Source organism: Eutrema salsugineum, unplaced genomic scaffold (genome assembly GCF_000478725.1).
Source record: "Eutrema salsugineum unplaced genomic scaffold, Eutsalg1_0 scaffold_2, whole genome shotgun sequence".
NCBI lineage: Eukaryota > Viridiplantae > Streptophyta > Magnoliopsida > Brassicales > Brassicaceae > Eutrema > Eutrema salsugineum.
Genome location: NW_006256829.1, coordinates 13,450,883 through 13,469,795, shown reverse-complemented (window position 1 = coordinate 13,469,795; position 18,913 = coordinate 13,450,883). Strand labels below are relative to the sequence as shown.

At 41.8% G+C, this 18,913-nt stretch overlaps 2 protein-coding genes across 3 annotated transcripts; one reads left to right on the top strand and one right to left on the bottom strand.

Moving 5' to 3' along the window:
* Nucleotides 1-1,090: 1,090 nt before the first annotated feature.
* On the bottom strand, nucleotides 1,091-4,318 carry LOC18017812 (NADH-ubiquinone oxidoreductase chain 2). Its single transcript, XM_024156493.1, is given in 3 exon segments — nucleotides 1,091-1,767; nucleotides 1,769-2,270; nucleotides 2,272-4,318. Coding segments are annotated over 3 exon segments (651 nt in total). The 5' UTR covers nucleotides 2,376-4,318; the 3' UTR covers nucleotides 1,091-1,722.
* Nucleotides 4,319-13,138: 8,820 nt separating this feature from the next.
* Nucleotides 13,139-14,982, top strand: LOC18017811 (hypersensitive-induced response protein 4). 2 transcript variants are annotated; one of them, XM_006401881.2, is made up of 5 exons: nucleotides 13,139-13,436; nucleotides 13,641-13,761; nucleotides 13,861-13,952; nucleotides 14,138-14,234; nucleotides 14,411-14,781. In XM_006401881.2, exons 1-5 carry the CDS (start codon nucleotides 13,242-13,244, stop codon nucleotides 14,779-14,781), a joined length of 876 nt encoding a protein of 291 aa, XP_006401944.1. In that variant the 5' UTR covers nucleotides 13,139-13,241. The 2 variants fall into 2 exon arrangements, with proteins under 2 accessions (XP_006401944.1, XP_024012599.1); XM_024156831.1 differs by having other exon boundaries at nucleotides 13,641-13,952; nucleotides 14,411-14,982.
* The last annotated feature ends 3,931 nt before the right edge of the window (nucleotides 14,983-18,913 follow it).

Sequence of the window (18,913 nt, the reverse complement as noted above, 5' to 3'; positions counted from 1 at the left end):
CATTTTCTATTCCCGCCGCTTTCTTTTGTTGTGTCGCTAAATAAGCAGGCTTCCGTCAAGCGAGGTCAGCCAAAGGGAAAGAAGAAAGAGTGAGCGAGAAAGCGGTGAGCTTACTCTTTAAGAATTGATTACCGTTGATGGCGGGGAGCGGAAACCTTTCCCTTTCTAGTTGTGAATTCCGTATTTTTGAAACAAAAAAAAGTGCATAATATTGGATTCAAACCGACGGCCCACCCTTTCTTTGAACCTTGTCAATGATCGAACCTAAAGATATGAACTGAGTGCCATTTGATGAGTAACTGAGAACAAAGGAGAGGGGTATAGCAAGGATGAGACCTTATCCTTGGTGGGAGAGGGCCGAAGGCACTCGACTAAAAGGTTCAAAGATCTCGAGCGTAGCGAGAGGTGCTTTAACAACTCGACTGAAAAGGCGTTCCTCGAAGTCATGACTCGAGCACTTGTTTAGAGAGGCACGGAGTGACAAAGGAGCTCGACTGTAAGGCGTTCCTCGAGAGTGAAACGAGAGGTGAGGTTTCAGTTTTCAATATGATTCTTTTTTCGTATTTGTTCGATGAGAAATGCGAGTCAGTTTTGTCCATTTTTTCTATCCCCCTCTATCAAACAAAATGATCAAAAAGGAAGTTTACTGGCTTCTTATTCTCGTCTTTGATCTCTTCCATTTCTTCCTCGCTCATTGTCACCTATATTGAAGAAAGAAACCCTGTAGAGAATGAAGAGGGGCCTAGGATCTTCTTCTCAACAGTGCTTCTCGAGGCTCCCCCCTGAATAAGTAAGGCCCCGTTAGCCTGGGCGAAGATGGGGAGAAGGAATAAGGATTGAAGCCCCCTTAGCTCTGCCAGGCACTGGACAGGGGTTAGCTTGGTAAATGTGTAAAGCCAAGTGTAGTATGGTGTAGTAGTAGGCACTTCTAGGCCCTTTCCCTATACTGGATCACTCTAGTGCTTTGGGTACTACGGGCCCTCTGCCATTCATGCAGCAGAGCCGTTTCATGAGCGGGGGGGGGGGGGGGGGGGGGGCAAACCCAATTTTTTTAAACAAAAGTTTTTTAGATATCAAAATGGAAATCGGATAGGATAGATGGATGGATCTATCTTTCCATTTATATATTACTAAAGGATTTATATAGTTAAGTAGCGTAGCAAGAAGCCCCAAATCCTTGATTTGGCCAGGAAAGACGGCAGTGCTTTGGGCCCAGGATGCGAAGGGAATGAGCTCGGCTGCTTCTCCTCCACACTGATTTTTCTCCGAGCCTGCTCCGCATGCGCTTCACGCGCTATTGGCGCTTTGCTCTCCTCTTATTCTTCATTGGACGGTTCGGTTCGGATGGACTTCGCCGTTCTTTCCCAACTAAAAAAGAAAAGGCTGTATCACATCGAGATGTCGATTCGTTTTCCGCCCCCAATGAGATGGGGAATTTGCAACCCCCTATTTCTACTTTTGGGCCCTTCATCTTTCTGAATCCAGGCCCGTCCCGGCTCGCGTCGTTCCAACAACCGGCGGGGAGCACCTCATTATACGATCGCGCGCAGTAACTGGGAGTCCTATTACACCTAAGGAGAACTTCAATTCACCAAACCAAGGTTCATCTCGTGTAGTGATTGTGGACTCTACTAAGGATATTGAGTAGACGGTTGATGTATCAGACTCGACCCTGTCTTTCGTAGCATGCATTCCCATCGGTGTCGCAACTGATTCGGTAAGCTACGTGTCCGGTGCACGGAGAACTGCCTTCGGTCCTGTCCTCTAAACTGAACTGACTTATTCGTGGCAACCTTCCGGCCGCCCAACGACCTATAACGCTAGTCACTACTCCCACTGGGGCTAGGAAGTAAGCCCCACAACCCAAAGCGGCGAAGAACAAATAGAATTTGCTACAAAAGCCGGCTAACGGGGGTATTCCTGCGTATGAGAACATAGTAATGGAGAAGGTAATAGCCGAAATAGGATTCGTTTTGGCTAGAGCGCCCAAATCCGCTATATATTTGACACGGGTTTTCCGTAATGCTGAAACTATGGCGAATGTATCCATCGTCATTAATGCATAAATAAAGATACCAATTAGTAGTGATTAAATTCCTTCTATGGTTCCACATGAGAAACCAGTACGAACATAACCTACATGTCCAATTGAACTATGAGCTAGAGGTCTTTTGACTTTCGTTTGGGCCATGGCGGCCAGTGCTCCTAAGATCATAGAAGCAATGCTGCAGAAAAAGAAGATTTGTTGCAATGTAGCTCCATAGGAACCAAATAGAAACACGTAAAATATTAGCAGAAATAGAGATTTTAGGCGCAATAGAAAGGAATGCTGTAACCGGGGTGGGTGAACCCTCATAGATATCTGGTGCCCACATATATAGAGTCAAAAGGAATATGGAGTCCGAGGGGGAGGGGGTTTTCTTCGGGGCTCGAGAGATTGAGTAGACCCACAAGTTTGAAATTCACCACTGGGGAATTCACACGAAAGGGAACGAGGAATTCTCAACGAAAAAAGTGCTCTCTGAACCAAACGTGAAAGTTTTTTTCCATCAGACGGCTGTTCCTGTAACTCAACTCTCGACTTGGATTATATATCCAAAAAGGTCCGCTCTCGGCCATTCCACACGCTGCCTAGCCGAGGTGTGGTTATCTGAAGTGGATTCTCTCTTTTCTAGTAGATGCCGAACCTGCTGCCCCATTGACTAAGAAGAGGGGCGGACGCAGCAGCTACATGGACCCCTTCTTTTCTGTTGTTGCCAGCGCTTTCCCGGGCCGAGCCAGAATTTTTTATTATATTCTAATGGGCAGGGAAAGCCCGCAGGCTGCTATCCCAATAGGCCAGCGGGCGGAACGAGGAGAGGCTCCGGCAATCATAGCACCGCGGTCGAAAAAGCGTGCTCCCTTCAGATAACACGCACCGTAGGCCATCCTCGGCCAAGAAAGAAAATCTCTCGATCTCCAAAAGCCTTTTCCTTTCCCCGCCGCATCTCCCTCCCTTCGCCGAGCCTTTCTGGGGCTCGTCGAGACCTTATCAGAACTTGGTGGGCATTCTTTCCAGCCGGGGGATGGGTTTTGTTTGAACATAGGCTCAAACATGATTTGAAGGTCCTAGCTACGCCATGCGTTCAATACAAAATCTGGAAAGCTGCAGAGATGACAAAAAGAGGGCGCTTTCCTATGTTGCACTGAAAAAAGAAGGACCTAAGAGCGTCTTCTCTTAGGTTTTTTCCTCCCGCGCCCGCCGCCGCCTGGCCCCCGTTAGAGGGGAAGATTAGCAAAGCGAAAAAAGACAGAGGGAGGGGGAGCAGCATCTTATTCTCTACGCGAGAACTTTCGGATCGAAGAAGCATTCCGAACGGGCTCCGCGTTCATTTCGTTGGCGTAAACAATCCAATCCATTCGGGGCTTCGGCCAAAAACGAATTCGACTTGATTCATAGATAGAATCAATGATAAATAAACAAAAGATAGATGAACGAGATATCTTTTCTTTCTATAAAAAAAAGAGGAATAGAATAGACATCCCTTTCTTTATATGTCTATCTATCCTTCCGATTTTATATCGTTATATCTGCTCTCTCAATTTTTTTAAGAGAGAGCAGATAGATCCTATCCCCTATATCGAACACTAATACCTATCTATTGATAGGAAGATCTTCGTCTAATAGCGGACATTGCCTTTTTTTTAGGAATTTCTCATATCCAAGGCAGCTTACCACAAAAACCCCACCCCATACGACTAGTTGGGGGGGCTGTTCGCCTTTTGAATCAAACAAAGTAGGTTGTAGGTAGGGGCTTCATAGCTACTTTCATTCTAAAGGAAAGCGAAAAACCAATCTTTAGTCAATAGGAGCCCTACTTCCCGAGGTATTACTCGACTGAAAGGAGAGGGACAAGGGCGGTCTTGCTTGGCGCGAAGGCTGCTGGTTTGGGGGTACGGTACTAAAGGTCCTCAGACTTCCAGGCGGTTTTGATTTTTGGCAGCTGTTCACCGTTGGATCTCGCCAATACAGCCCCCTATGGTTTTTGTTACCGAGATATCTTTTTTTTTTTCATTGTTCCCAGGGATTTTTTGGGTAATCTGCTCCCATGCTGCAAACAGTCAAATTAGAACTCAACCTTGTCGCTCTTCTTTCTTTCCTCGCGGGCAGGAAGCACACCAGCAGCGTGCGTTGCGTGATTCTACTGTGTTTTTTGCACTTGACTGGGTGGACAGTTGACTGGAAGAGAACTTCGATTCGCCCGGCCAGCAGGCGGGCGGCGTGCTTATCTTGTGTGACAACACTACAGAGCGAGTGGCTCTTCTAGGCGGGCAACATGCTATGGTCTCAATGCCCTTACGAGGTAGTCATGAGTTTCACTCGCTCTAAGCCCGGCCCGTGCGCGGTAAGGAAGATTGGCCGCAATCTGAGCGGTACCACCCACCCTACCCTACCACCTATAGGCGGCCGTCCGTCCTACAGCCGCCCGAAAAGGAACTGCAGTGATCTTGAATAGGAATCCTACAGCGATAGATAGAATCCCCATAAAAATACCTCTAGATCGAGCACCAATGATTTCGTATCCGGTCAAAATCTTGGCTAATTGATCGAAGTGGGTAGCTCCAGCAGACCCATAGATCATGGAACAAATAGGGTGGGTAGGCCCAACCACCACACTACACATATAGACGCGAACCCCCCTCGTTACCGTACGTGCGACTCTCACCGCATACGGCTCGCACAAAGACTCCTAAATCTATCCCGAGCCTTTTCTTCTATCCTATCCTTTCAGTCGAATTACTAAAGTACCTCTCCAATCCTCGATCAAAATTTCCCAGGCGCTATGAAATAAATGGGGGTCTTTCCTTCGCCTATCGTATATTGTATGTATCGGCTTGGCTTCGTCCAAAACTCAAACAAGGAGGCATTCCGGCGGGCGCGTGCGTGTAGGAAGGCCGACCATTACATAAGCTAAAAGACTAGGAATAGAAGCCAGCCAGAAGCGACTCGCTTCTATTCCCCGTTAGGATTGGATATAGATGGGGAATCTATTGATCGTAGTAGTTCGCCAACCTCTCTAACTAACATACGATCAAATTTTCGGCACGGCCAAAAAAAGAAAGAGCTTCGCTCGGTGGGCCTTCCTACGCTGACGAATGCCTCCTTTCTCTTCACTTCAGTCTACAACAAGTGGGAGAGGCAGGATTCGAACCTACGTAGAAAAACTTCAACAGATTTACAGTCTGCCGCTTTTGACCACTCGGCCACTCTCCCTTTCCCGGGCCGAGCCCCCCTTAATGGGTTCTAAGAAGGAGGTTTTTTCCCTGAATCAATAAAAAAAGGAAACTTATTGATTTGATTGAAGGGAACTAATACTCTTTCTTAGCTTATCTAGCGTTCCGGGAGAATCTAGTCACATGGAAGTCTAGAACCAGACAATTATTGTAGGGGTTTTTGTGGGGTCTTCAAAACGTAAAAACTAGTCTTAACGGAAAATACGAGAATTAAAATGACCTAATAACTAAACTTAATGAAATCGACTAAAAACAAGAAAACGGCTAGACCTAAATTGCTTTGAATAAAAAGCGGCTGGGATAAATGAAAAACAACCTAATAACTAAAACTTGTATTGAAATTAGCAAAAACTTATAAAGATGAGACGCTGGCTTTTCAGGGAAACTCTCTCCAGGGGATGAACGATTCAAAACATTGCTTAAAGAGTAAATTAAAAAGATCCTACCTAAAACTTTTAGAACTCGAGTTAGAAACGTATGAATACGCCATTGTCGTGATCATAACCAACTATCTCTCTCAACACTGACCAATAGGTTTCCACTCTGGCTCTAGAAAAGAAAAGATGTGATATGCTTAAGACTCATCAATATTCACAACTCACCCATAGGTAGGTTTCCAATCCTATGGTCGATCTGCTCTTCTCGAACTAGATCTGGCCTCGAATGAAAACTTTCACAACACCCAAAACCTAGATCAGATTGTAGTTCATGACGCTACTCCCATGCATTATAAATAAGTTTAGAAGATAAAGTTCTAGGATTCGGCTTCAATAGCTAATGGAATCCTCATCGAACATATATAACCCTCATCGAACATCCCTTAAACCCAACAATAAAACTACTCAGACATGATGAACGAAAGCAAAGACATAGGATTAAAAAGTTGAATAGAAATCGAAAATAACAGAGAAACAAAAAGGGTTCAAGAGATAGATCTCTTTCTCCCTAAACCTAAAACAAAAGCTTAAAGTTGTGTCTTTTTCTAAAGTATTTTGTCTCTCTCTAAAAACGACCTAAATGATAAGTATTTATAGTTTCCAATGCTTCATGGTCTCTAGGGTTCCGGAATTGAGGCTGAGAAAATGACTTGGGCTTCAGAAATGGGCCTTCTAAATCAAATATGGCTGGCTGCGGTCGGATAGGACGTGGTCGCGGTGAATGGATGCATGGCCGCGGTCGTATAGCTTTTAACCGTGGTGAACAGGCTGTTGGCCGCGGGTGGAAATGTTTGCCGGCTGGTTTATGGGACATCTTGCTCTTTGCGTAACTTTTAATTGAATCATTGGATTGCCATTCTGTAAGGTGTGATGGAAAGCTGATAGTTCCATTTTTGAGATCTCCAAATTTGAGTTGGATCGGACGGTGAGAATGTCTTCATTTGAGGATGAACTTCTGACTGTTTGACTCTGAGCTGAAAATTTGGTCTTCTATCCATTTTGTTTAGTTTTTCCCTAGGTTTTCTGAAAAGTCTTGGAACTACAAATATTAGAAAAAAAAAACACTTGAAAGCAATAAAAAACATACAAAAAGTATTTCAAAACAACCCATAAAAGTGGTCAAAATACGGTGTTATCATATTTCATATTCATCCTCATCATAGTTATCTTCTCTTTCAAATTTCTAAAGCTTCTCACACATCGATATGCCGTGAATTGAAATGTTGAAAATGTAAAAAAAAATTTTGTTTTTATTTTTGTTTTTTATTTTTATACACAAATCATGTGGCCTAGATCAGAATCGAGATAGATGATGAAGGAAGATTGGTTTTGATACCATGAAGTAGTATAGATCAAAAGCGAAATGGAAACTCTGATACCAATGATAGGTAGTAAAAGCTTAAAACCCCAAGAACACATTTTTTCAAGAAAAATTTCACGTCTCTCAGTTCATTAGATACCAAATTATTTAAATACAAGAAATGGAGTAATTGAATTGATCCAGATTTTACTAACAAGGAAATATAATGTGAAAATGAAAACATGGGAATAAATTTCCTAGAATTAAGAAAAAACTGAATTTTCCTGATATAATTTCTTTATTTATTTAACCAATAAAAAGTAACTAAGCTAAGTAACTAAAAAAATTTATTCACCAAAATTAGTAAGTGTATCATTCTAGGTTCTCCTAATATATTCATTGTTGATCAGGTATTGTTTCACCATTTATAAATTGTCACTTTTGACCTTCATTTCTACAGCTTTAAAAATTATCCCCTCATGTCAAGCCAATCGAGTATAATGATTATCTCCAAACTTACACCTACAAAATTCAGTTCCCAGAACTCTTTGCGTTCTCCATCAACCAAATCTACCTCATACCGTGAACACAAAACAATATGCTCTGAAACGATATCTATCTCATATGCATTTCGTTTTTCTTGTATAATTACTGAAATGATAAGTGATAATTTTTATTCTTTAATTGATTTCTGCTTCTTTAATCATAGTATTTGGATTCAGTTTTCTCATATGAAGCGATAGAATCCTATTATGACATCAAGATCAAAGATGTTGATGGAATTGGAACATCTTTTTCATTGCGTCAACTAAAGCACGCTCCAGAATATGATAGCACAAAAAGTTCTAAGTCAGGGCTGGAGTGTTTTGGATATTTTTATAGTTTCATAGTATTTCTATATAATTTTTATTTTTACTGCATTGTGACCAATTATAATCTATTTTCTTAATGATTGGTTAAACTATTTTTACATTATATATTAAATAATATTTTTAAGAATCTCTCATTTGCCGTTTTCCCAATGTTTTTCTCTATTTTCTTTCATATTTCCGTTTGACTTTTCGCCATGGAGGTGTTCCGAATGGAAACCAAATGAAGGTTAGTGGAAAAGCAAAAGATAACTACCCAAAATTCATGGCGAAATCAGTTTATATATAAAATAAAATAAAAAATCATTAGATGAACAACTCATACATAAGCGCAAGAGAAGCAGCAAAAAAATCCGTGGTGAAATCACAATCATCTTTATACCCAAAAAGAACCATTATGATAGGTGACCTGTTTTGTTGGAATGTGAGGGGCTTTAACGATCCTGTTCGGCGAAGTAATTTTAGGAAGTGGCTCAGATATAGTAAAGCCACTATCGGTAGTATTATAGAAACTAAGGTGAAGGAGCATAAGGCTCAGAAGTTGGTTCAGTTCTCTTTTCCTGGCTGGAGGTTTGTGGGCAACTATGAGCATTCGGCTAGGGGTCGGATTTGGGTTCTCTGGGATCCAAGCATTTCTGTTTCCGTTCTCAAGAAGTCTGAGCAGGTTATTACTTGTGTTGTTCGGTTCCCGAGCTCAAACCAGGATTTGGTGTTTTCTTTTGTCTACGCTTTAAACACAAAAGATGAGCGTGCGAGATTGTGGGATGAGATCCAGGAGGTTGCTATGGACCCGACTTTGGCCGGTCTTCCTCAGGTTCTGTTGGGAGATTTTAATCAGGCTCTTGACCCCATGGATAGTTCAAAGCAAGGTGCACGCATTACTAGGGGCATGCTGGAGTTCCGAAACTGTGTGGAGTTGTCTCTGTTATCAGACTTATCATTCACAGGCAACCAATATACCTGGTGGAACAAACAGACTGAGGCTCCTCTAGCGAAGAAGCTGGACCGCGCCCTGGTTAATGTTGCTTGGACCCAGGCTTTTCCATACTCTTTTGCTCAGTTCGGTGAAAGCTTATTCTCGGATCACAGTCTCTGTTGTATTCAATTCGGTAATCCTCAGGTAGCTACGAATAAACCGTTCAAGTTTTCCAACTTCTTGGTTTATAACCCAGACTTCCTCCCCACCATATCCACGGCTTGGCAGAGCCTTCGCTTCACTGGCTCTAAGATGTTCATCCTCGTGAAGAAACTTAAGGCTCTGAAGCAAGTAATCAAGGGATTTAGCAGGCTCCGTTACTCCCATCTTGAGCGCCGAGTCGGTGAGGCTCAAGCTACTCTGGAAGCTTTTCAAAGAGTCCTTTTGGCTGACCCGTCGCCCAGGTCCGCTTTTCTGGAAAAGGATGCAGCTGCAAAATGGTCTGAGCTTGCCGTAGCGGAGGAGCGCTTTGTCAGGCAGAGATCTAGAGTAAACTGGATAGATGCAGGGGACAAAAACACGGCTTATTTTCATCGCTCCATGGCTGCTCGAAGGTCCGCCAACCAAATACATTACCTCATGGACGAGAGTGGTATTCGGCTCGAGGACCCCATTGACATCCAAAGACACTGTGTCGACTTCTACATAAATCTTCTTGGCAGAACGGACGGGGCTTATTCTCCCTTGGATGGTCAGTCTGTTCAGTTTTATATTCGGTCAAAGTGTGACCGTGCTGCTATTGAGCTTTTACTTGCTCCCGTGACTGAAGCCGATGTTAAGGTTGAACTTTTTTCTCTTCCTCTGAGCAAGTCGCCTGGTCCTGACGGCTACACAGCGGAGTTCTTCAGACACACCTGGGCTGTGGTGGGTGTGGATTTCACCAATGCTATCCTGGAGTTCTTTTCAAGTGGGAAAATGCTTAAGCAGCTCAATTCTACTTTCATTTGTCTTATACCTAAGAAGCCTGGAGTGGATCGTTTAAAAGACTTCAGGCCCATTTCTTGCTGCAACACCGTCTATAAGGTCATCTCTAGAATCCTGACTCGTCGTCTCCAAGCTGTGCTTCCTGCTCTGATTTCCAACAATCAGACAGCTTTCCTGAAAGGTCGGTTGCTGGTGGAGAACGTTCTTCTAGCCACCGAGATGATCCAGGGTTCTAATCAGAAACATGTTGGTCGCAGGGGAACGCTAATGGTGGACCTCCGCAAAGCTTTCGACTCGGTAAAATGGGAATTCATTATAGAGGCTCTCTAATCTGCGGGCTTCCCTGATGCATTTATTAACTGGATCGCTCAGTGTATGTCAACGACTAGCTTCTCTGTTTGCATTATTGGAGGGATCTACGGGTACTTTAAAGGAACCAACGGGCTGAGACAGAGTGATTCCATCTCCCCTTACCAGTTTGTCCTTGCCATGGAGGTCTTTGGAAATATGCTTGAAGCTCGCTATGCTGCTCACCACATCGGCCTCCACCCGAGAGGTCGTAATCCTCAAATCACCCACATTGCCTTCGCTGACGACATTATGCTGTTCTATGATGGGAAACCGGGGTCGTTGAAAGCAATTGTGGAGACTCTTTCGAATTTTTCTAGCATCTCGGGCTTATGCATGAACACAGATAAGTCAGCCCTTTTCACTTCAGGTTTGAACCCGCAGGAAACCGCTGAGACTCTTTCTTTTTGTTTCCTCGAGGGTTCTCTACCTGTCCGATACTTAGGGCTCCCCCTTATGCATATGAAGCTAAGACGGAGTGAATACTCCCCCCTCATTGATGCAGTAACTGCTCGCTTCTCTAACTGGATGGTGAAGCCTTTATCTTTTGCAGGGCGCTTACAGCTGATCTCCTCGATAATATACAGCTCGGTGAATTTCTGGATGAGTGCCTTTTCTCTCCCCAAATGTTGTCTTAAAGACATTGAAGGCCTTTGTAATAGATTCTTGTGGTCCGGGGATATTCAGAAGAAAACAGGCATCAAAGTTGGAACCATGCCTGTATGCCTAAATGCGAAGGTGGTTTGGGTCTGCGCAATCTCTCACTTTGGAACAAGGTTCTGACTTGCGCTTGGTCTGGTTGCTTTTCTCAGGTAGTGGTTTGTTGTGGGTCGCCTGGGTAAAGGAACACAGGCTAAAATGCATCAACTTCTGGGCTCAGGATTTGACATGTCAGGCCTCCTGGGTTTGGAAATTTATTCTCAAGCTGCGACCGCTTGCAATGAAGTTTCTTCGGTGCAAGGTTGGCGACGGTAAGGAATGTCTCTTCTGGTATGATCACTGGTCGACCTTCGGCCCTTTATTGGACTTTGCTGGCAGCAATGGTCCTCGTCTCCTTGGTGTTTCCGCGGGCAGTTCTGTCAAAGAGGCGTGCTCTCCTGCTGGTTGGACTCTCCCCGGTATTCGAACTCGCCACGATTGCCTGCATGACATAAGGGACCTCTTTATTCGTACCGCTCCGCCTACTGATTCTTTGGGACCGGATTTATTCTACTGGGACGCTGGCAACGCTAATTCCTCGGCTTTCAACTCCTCTAAAACTTGGGAATGCCGCGTCCATTGGCGCCTAAGGTTGCTTGGTTCAAAGTGGTGTGGTTCTCGGGCCATGTTCCCAGACACGCCTTCACTTTCTGGGTCGCTCAGAGGAATCGCTTACCAGTTAGAGCCCGTCTTGCTCAATGGAATGCAGCTGTAACCGATCAGTGCTGCTGCTGCAGTAGAGCGGTGGAAACGAGGGACCATCTTCTCGTTCAATGCGACTTCGCTAGACAGGTGTGGCAGAAGACTCTCTCTAAGCTGGGGCTCTAACTGGTTTATGTATAGTTAGCTAGCTCTCTTTGTAATAGGTTTTTTAGTCTTCTCCTCGGGGGTTTTTATTCTTTTTTGGAATCCGAGGAATGCTAATTTGCTTCGCCAGCTTTTGTAAGGAATCGTTCCGATTGGTTTTTGATATAATATTCACATTCTATCAAAAAAAAGAACCATTAAATGAACCAAATGAAAGTAAGTGGAAAAGGAAAAAATAACTATCCAAAATCCATTATTATTTTTAAATGTGGCATCTAGTATAGTAAATATGGGTAGAACTATGATTTTCGTACTCTCGTTTCTTATACCTAAGGATAATTTTTATCCCATACTAGAAGGTTCTCTAGTACTTTTAAAACAAACTCTTGTCGGTGATTAATAATATTAACTCCAATGCATATCATGTACATTACTCCTCATATATACTCATAGTCTGTTACCCATTTGATCACTTACTTTTTTTTTTTTCACTTTCATCAATAAAAACATTCACAAATGCAGATGAACTGAAGGTACATATTAGTGCTAGCATGAATGCAAGAAAGGGGTTGTTCTTGCAAAGTTGTACTTAGTCTAATAAAGATCATAGGTAGTTGTAAGTTTTAAAAAAACTAGAAACAAAACAAAATGATCGTGCAAGAATTGGTTATGAGATTTTGATCATTTGTCTAATTTTACTAAACTATATAGTAATTATTTGAAAATTTTGGCTTTCCCACATAACAAGAGATCGATTTGGGATTTTTCTGGGTTTTAATGAGACATAACGCGGGTGTTGGATCGGATCTAGCGTCTGATCAAGTTTTCTAAATCGGTTTTGTTTCTGAATTTAAGTTGTGTGGTTTACAGTCTACGTAAAAAACTGATTTGATCTTAGTGTAGTCTTCTTACCATTTAATCAACGTACTTTGTTCTGTTATTTTCACAATGATGTTATTCTTTTGAGTAATATTAGAGCTAAAAACTCTATTACATCCCATTAATTTATGAAGAAAAAATTCCAAAGAAGCAAAATATTGGGAAAATTATTAAAAACTCTTTTCGCCACGGAGGTGTTCATTGTGCTCGCCACAAACATATCGTGGAGTTCGGCATTTTAAAAAGTGTGTGCATAGACGTTTAAAATTGTAAGCAAGTTCACCAATACTATCAGACCTAGAAGAAGAGATTGATGGTATTTAGAGCACATATGACTTTGTGTGAAGAATCTAGTTATAATTGGAGTGTGGATTTTGCTTTTTAACTTGTTGGATCAAACTCTAATTCAACTCTTAACAAAAATGAAGAAAATTAGATTAAGAATTTTCGTAATCTTAGTGTTTTTAATAAGAAAATTATATCGAAATATCTAAAGAGAATGGTGACGTGCACATTGGATAGCTGATAATATCTCAGTGATCCAAGCCGTTTATTTGTCTGCAACCGCTTCATCGGACGGTGGCTTTGTTCCTCCGTAACAAAAGTGGACCCGATCCCATTCAATAGAAATCGAATCGTATAAACGAGAATCGGTCTCAAGTTGAAACTTCGCTCTTCTTCGTCTTCTTCTTCTTCTTCTTCTTCTTCTTCTCGAAACCGCTTAGAAAATGGGGAATACGTTTTGCATCTTCGGAGGTTGCATTGATCAAGCGAGCGTTGGTGTAGTCGAACGTTGGGGCCGATTCGAGCATATAGCCGAGCCTGGGTGTCATTTCTTCAACCCTCTCGCCGGTCAATGGCTCGCCGGAGTCCTCTCCACCAGGATCAACTCTCTCGACGTCAAAATCGAGACCAAAACAAAGGTTGGTTTTGAATTTCAACATCCTCCTCGATCACCACCAATTTCGTCTCTCTTCCCAGAGGATTAGCAAAATTTGAATCTCGAATTGTAGTCTTGAAGGAGTAGTGATTGATCTTAGAGTTTTTTAATCGATTTTTTTGTGGATCGAAGAAAATTGGGCTACTATGTAAATCGACGTAAGTAGGTTTTTGTGTATTGTTTGCAGGATAATGTATTTGTGCAGCTGGTTTGCTCGATTCAGTATCGTGTAGTGAAAACTAGTGCTGATGATGCGTTTTATGAGCTACAAAACCCAAGAGAGCAGATCCAAGCTTATGTATTTGATGGTAACTTTTGTTTTTTTTTGTTTTCTCATTCTTTCTTTCGAATAAGCTCTTTTTTTATTCTTAATCTCTCTAAATGTATGTTTGTTTCCAAAATCAAAGTGGTTAGAGCTTTGGTTCCAATGATGACGCTAGATGCCCTTTTTGAACAAAAGGGAGAAGTCGCCAAGTCTGTTCTTGAGGAACTCGAAAAGGTAATCTTTTCTCCTTCACTTATGGTTTGTGAGATTCGTGCATTTGAGCTAACTAATAAGTGAGAAATTGAGCCTTTATAATATGTTTGGATTGCATAGAGAGGCTATGTAGGATTGTAAATAGCGTCTTTTAGGAAGCTAGTGACGAGTTCTGTAATGGTCATGATTGAGAATTGTTTCTTCAGGTGATGGGAGCTTATGGATACAGCATCGAGCACATTCTAATGGTTGATATCCTCCCCGATCCTTCTGTACGCAAGGCGATGAACGAGATCAATGCAGGTAAACTTAATTTCTGTTCCTACAGATCAAAGCAGAGAATGATTTACTATTGGAATGCTTATAAAGGTTTCATTTTGATTGTTCACTTGCTTTTATCACATCATGGGGAGTTAAAAAAACCCACATTTTTGATGATTTCATTTCTCATTTTGCATCCGTTCTACTTTAAAATGCAGCACAAAGGCTCCAGCTCGCGAGTGTGTACAAAGGAGAAGCAGAGAAGATTCTCCAAGTGAAGAGAGCGGAAGCAGAAGCGGAATCCAAGTACTTAGGTGGTGTTGGGGTGGCTAGACAAAGGCAAGCAATCACGGACGGATTGAGAGAGAACATAATGAACTTCTCTAGCAAAGTAGAAGGCACATCGGCTAAAGAAGTGATGGACTTGATCATGATCACACAGTACTTTGATACGATGAGGGATCTTGGAAACTCGTCGAAGAACACGACCGTGTTTCTCCCGCACGGTCCTGGACACGTGAGGGACATCAGCGACCAGATACGCAACGGTTTGATGGAGGCGGCTAGTGCTCACGTCAGTGACGCCTAAGAGATTGGATTCACTTCGGGTTGTTGTGAATTGGAATCTTTGATTATGGTTTAAAATTATGTTTTATGATTTCGTTGGATTTTGCTGCTTCTTTATTTTTTTTACACGGTTTTTATTGGTGATTGTATAATGGTATATAAATATGAACTCTTATGAAGAGGAACATCAGAAACGCAGACGCGCGCCATTTTTGGCTTTTGATGCTTTCTTCTTATACAATAAAAACAAAAAATCAAATAATAAACATCAACGTTATAAATTCAAATAATAAACATCAAAAATATAAATAACAGTTCAATCCAAGCCTTTTCACTAAATTCTTACATTTACAAGTGGTTAAGAGTTTTACATTTTTAAAGACGTTCTCAAATCTTTAGTGATATTAAAGAAATGTATGATATTTGTTTCAGTCGTAAAATACTGTATCCGGAACTTAGTTTTCAACTACTTGAATGACGTTGAATACTAAAATTTAACTAATTTGAATCAATTGACTAAGGAATTAACATGCATAAATTACAAAAGACGTATTGAGCTTCCACAATCTAGAGTTGGATGAAGCTGGTAATGTAGAAATATTGTTTTTGTGTCATGTGATCTCTACTTGTTTTTTTCCTCTTTTTGAGTTCCTTATCTAATAGTTTCATGAGTTTAAAGACATGAGTGTTAAATCAGTTATACAAAAATGTTAGTAAGAGATGTGGTCCATTTCATGACTTGTATGTTAGGTTGAATGGACACATAATCTCATCGTTCTCTCACACAGTCACACTCAAATTGCAATCACACCTTAGTCACACTTCCATTCAGCATACAGTTTTATTTTTGATAACCATTCACCATACAGTTACATAAAGAAAATCTTCGAAATTTAATTACATACAGACCATCGAAGTTTGTTTTTAATGAATACATATAACCAAACAATAATCGACTATCTGTTCTATACACATTTGTTTTTTGAAATGCGCTTAATCTTTTTGAATTATATATAAATATATTTTTATTTAAACGTTATTTTTACAGAAAATACCAATCTTTTTTTGGAATACCAATTTAATATTAAATATTCAAGTCTAGACGACTTTTTTTTATCCTTAAAACATATTGGTCAGTTATGAGCAACTATGAGCATCATAGACTTGGTCGTATATGGGTTTTTTGTAAGGATACAGTCAGGGTTACCCCAGTTTTTAAAAGTGCACAAGTGGTGTCTGCTCTGGTTAAGCTGCAAGATGAATCAGAGGAATTTCTGGTATCATTCGTTTATGCTTCGAACTTTGAGCATGAGAGGAGAGAATTTTGGGATGATCTTCGAAGCCATTCTAGTTCTCCTATTCTGAAAAAGCTGAGATGGATGCTTTTGGGGGATTTTAACGAGATTACTTCAGGAGAGGTGAGATCAAATTCTGATACATTTACTGGCTCAGAAAGTGGAATGCAGGATTTCCAGGATCTGCTGCGAGATTGCTGTTTGATGGACATGAGTTACCATGGCCCCTTATACACTTGGGGAAACAAAAGATCCAACGATCTGATATGCAAAAAGCTGGACCGGGTACTGATCAACAATATTTGGCTGAATAGGTCCTCATCTTCTTACTGTGTATTTGAACCTGGTGGTTGCTCGGATCACCTTCGTTGCAGAGTTCATCTCACTCCCGCGGTGATTGCAAACAAGAAGAAACCTTTTAAATTCACAAACGTGATAGCCACGTTACCAGAATTCCTACCGAAGCTCTCTGCTTACTGGAAAGAAACGCAGCCTCTGCACTTATCTACCTCGACGTTGTTCCGTTTTACGAAGAAGCTCAAGGATCTTAAGGGGCTTATCCGAGATATCTCAAGGGCTAATTTGCATAATCTTACTACCAAGGTGAAGGAAAGCTTTGTTGAATTGTGTGACAAGCAGGAAAAACTCTTTCAGACCCTACTTCAGTTAACCAAGAGATAGAGGCTGCAGCTTTTGAAAGGTGGGAACATTTAGCGAAGTTGGAGGAAGAGTTTCTGAAACAAAAATCAAAACTTCATTGGTTAAGTGTGGGAGATAGATGCACAAAGGCTTTCCACTGTGCTGTGAAAGCAAGGGAGGTGAGAAATGGTATTAAAGAGATTCGAACAGCTTTGGGAGTTATCATTACTGGGCAGTGGGAACTTAAAGCAGAAGCCTCGGGGTTTTTTTGAAGATTTCCTGAACCAAGAGCCACCAGAGTTTGAGCTTTTGGATGTCGATGTTTTAGCGGATCTGATGGGGTTTAGATGTTCAGTAATGGACCAGGAGGTTCTTATTCGTGATGTCACAGAGAAGGAGATACATGATGTGTTGTTTGCTATGGCTGGAGGGAAATCTCCGGGGCCAGATGGATTCACTGTGGAATTTTATAAAACAGCCTGGCCTATAATCGGTAAAGAACTCGTGTTCAGTAAACATGCGTTTTTGTCAAGGGTTTTCTACCTAAAGGAATTAACTCGACTATTCTTGCACTCATTCCAAAGAAAGAAGAAGCTATTGAGATGAAAGACTACAGGCTAATATCTTACTGCAATGTTTTGTATAAGATCATCTCCAAGATTATATCCTTCTTCAGTTCATTGCTCCAAACCAATCTGCTTTTGTCAAAGACAGACTCTTAATAGAGAACCTGCTTCTTGCTTCAGAATTAGTCAGGGTTTAGGTAGCAAGCGACGACTAAGACAGGGATGCTCCTTATCTCCTTATCTGTTTGTGATTTGCATGAACGTCCTCTCGAAGATGCTAGATAAAGCGGCCATAGAAAGGCGATTTGGTTTTCACCTACAGTGTAAAGATCTCACACTTACACATCTTTGCTTTGCCGACGATTTAATGGTCTTCTCTGACGGCAGCTCGACTTCAATGGTAGGAATCATTGCGGTATTTGATGAGTTTGCTAAAGTATCTGGCCTAAAAATCAGTGTTGAGAAGAGCACGGTATACCTGGCTGGAGTGACAGAAACTGTTCGCACTACAACTCTCGCGAATTTCCCTTTTGTGGCAGGATCTTTACCTGTTCGATACCTTGGTCTGCCATTGCTTACCAAGAAGATGAGCAAGACCGATTATACTCCCCGTATCGATAAGATTCGCCGGAGAATAAACTCTTGAACATCTCGTTTTCTATCTTTTGCTGGTCGCTTACAACTTCTGACTTCGGTTATAGCCAGTTTAACGAATTTCTGGATCTCAGCATTTTGGCTCCCAAGAGGCTGTATCGACGAGATTGAAAAGATTTGCTCGGCTTTTTTGTGGTCAGGTCCTGATCTTAACACAAAAAAGGCGAATATGGCTTGGAGTGATGTGTGCTTTCCGAAGAATGAGGGCAGATTGGGGCTGAAAAATCTAAGGGAAGCAAATGATGTTTGTGTTCTGAAGCTGTTCTGGCGCATACAAACAGCAAAATCATCTCTTCGGATCAGGTGGATTCACGCTCGGTTTATTCGAGGCGCATCAATCTGGAGCATTAAATAACCTACTAGCTCATCGCTGGGGTCCTGGATGTGGAAACATATTCTCCAAATACGAGATAGAGCGAAAGAGTTCATTAGAATGGAAGTTAAGGATGGGAAATCCACTTACTTCTGGTTTGATGTATGGACGAGGATGGGAAGTTTGATTGATCTCACAGGAGAACGTGGATACATAGATCTTGGTCTAAACTCCAAGACAACAGTCGCAAAAGTCATCAACTCAAACAGACAACGTAGGCAGCATCGATCTCCCTTTCTCAACCAAATTGAGGCTGAAATCGAGGACATGAGACGCAGATACCAACCTGGAGAAGAGGATGTTGTGCTTTGGTGACAAAAAACAGGAGATTACAGGCCTAAGTTTGAGACTCGATCTACATGGGAACAGATTCGGGAAACTAAGCCGCGAGTCACTTGGAGCAGATTCGTATGGTTCAGTCACAACACACCCAAATACGCCTTCCACACCTGGACTGCAGTACTTAATAGATTACCTACAGGAGACAGAATGTTAGCTTGGGGTAATCATATCTCTACATCATGTGTGTTTTGCCTCCATCCGCTGGAAACTCGAGATCACCTTTACTTTGGTTGCCCATACACCACTGAGGTATGGACGGAGCTAGCTGAAGGTGTTTTTGGACAT

Bases quoted from the DNA above. Each gene is read 5' to 3' on its own strand.
- LOC18017811 (XM_024156831.1), top strand. From the start codon at position 13,242: ATGGGGAATACGTTTTGCATCTTCGGAGGTTGCATTGATCAAGCGAGC. The intron at 13,437-13,640 runs GTTGGTTTTGAA...TATTGTTTGCAG, and splicing joins AAATCGAGACCAAAACAAAG to GATAATGTATTTGTGCAGCT. The intron at 14,235-14,410 runs GTAAACTTAATT...TTTAAAATGCAG, and splicing joins GATGAACGAGATCAATGCAG to CACAAAGGCTCCAGCTCGCG.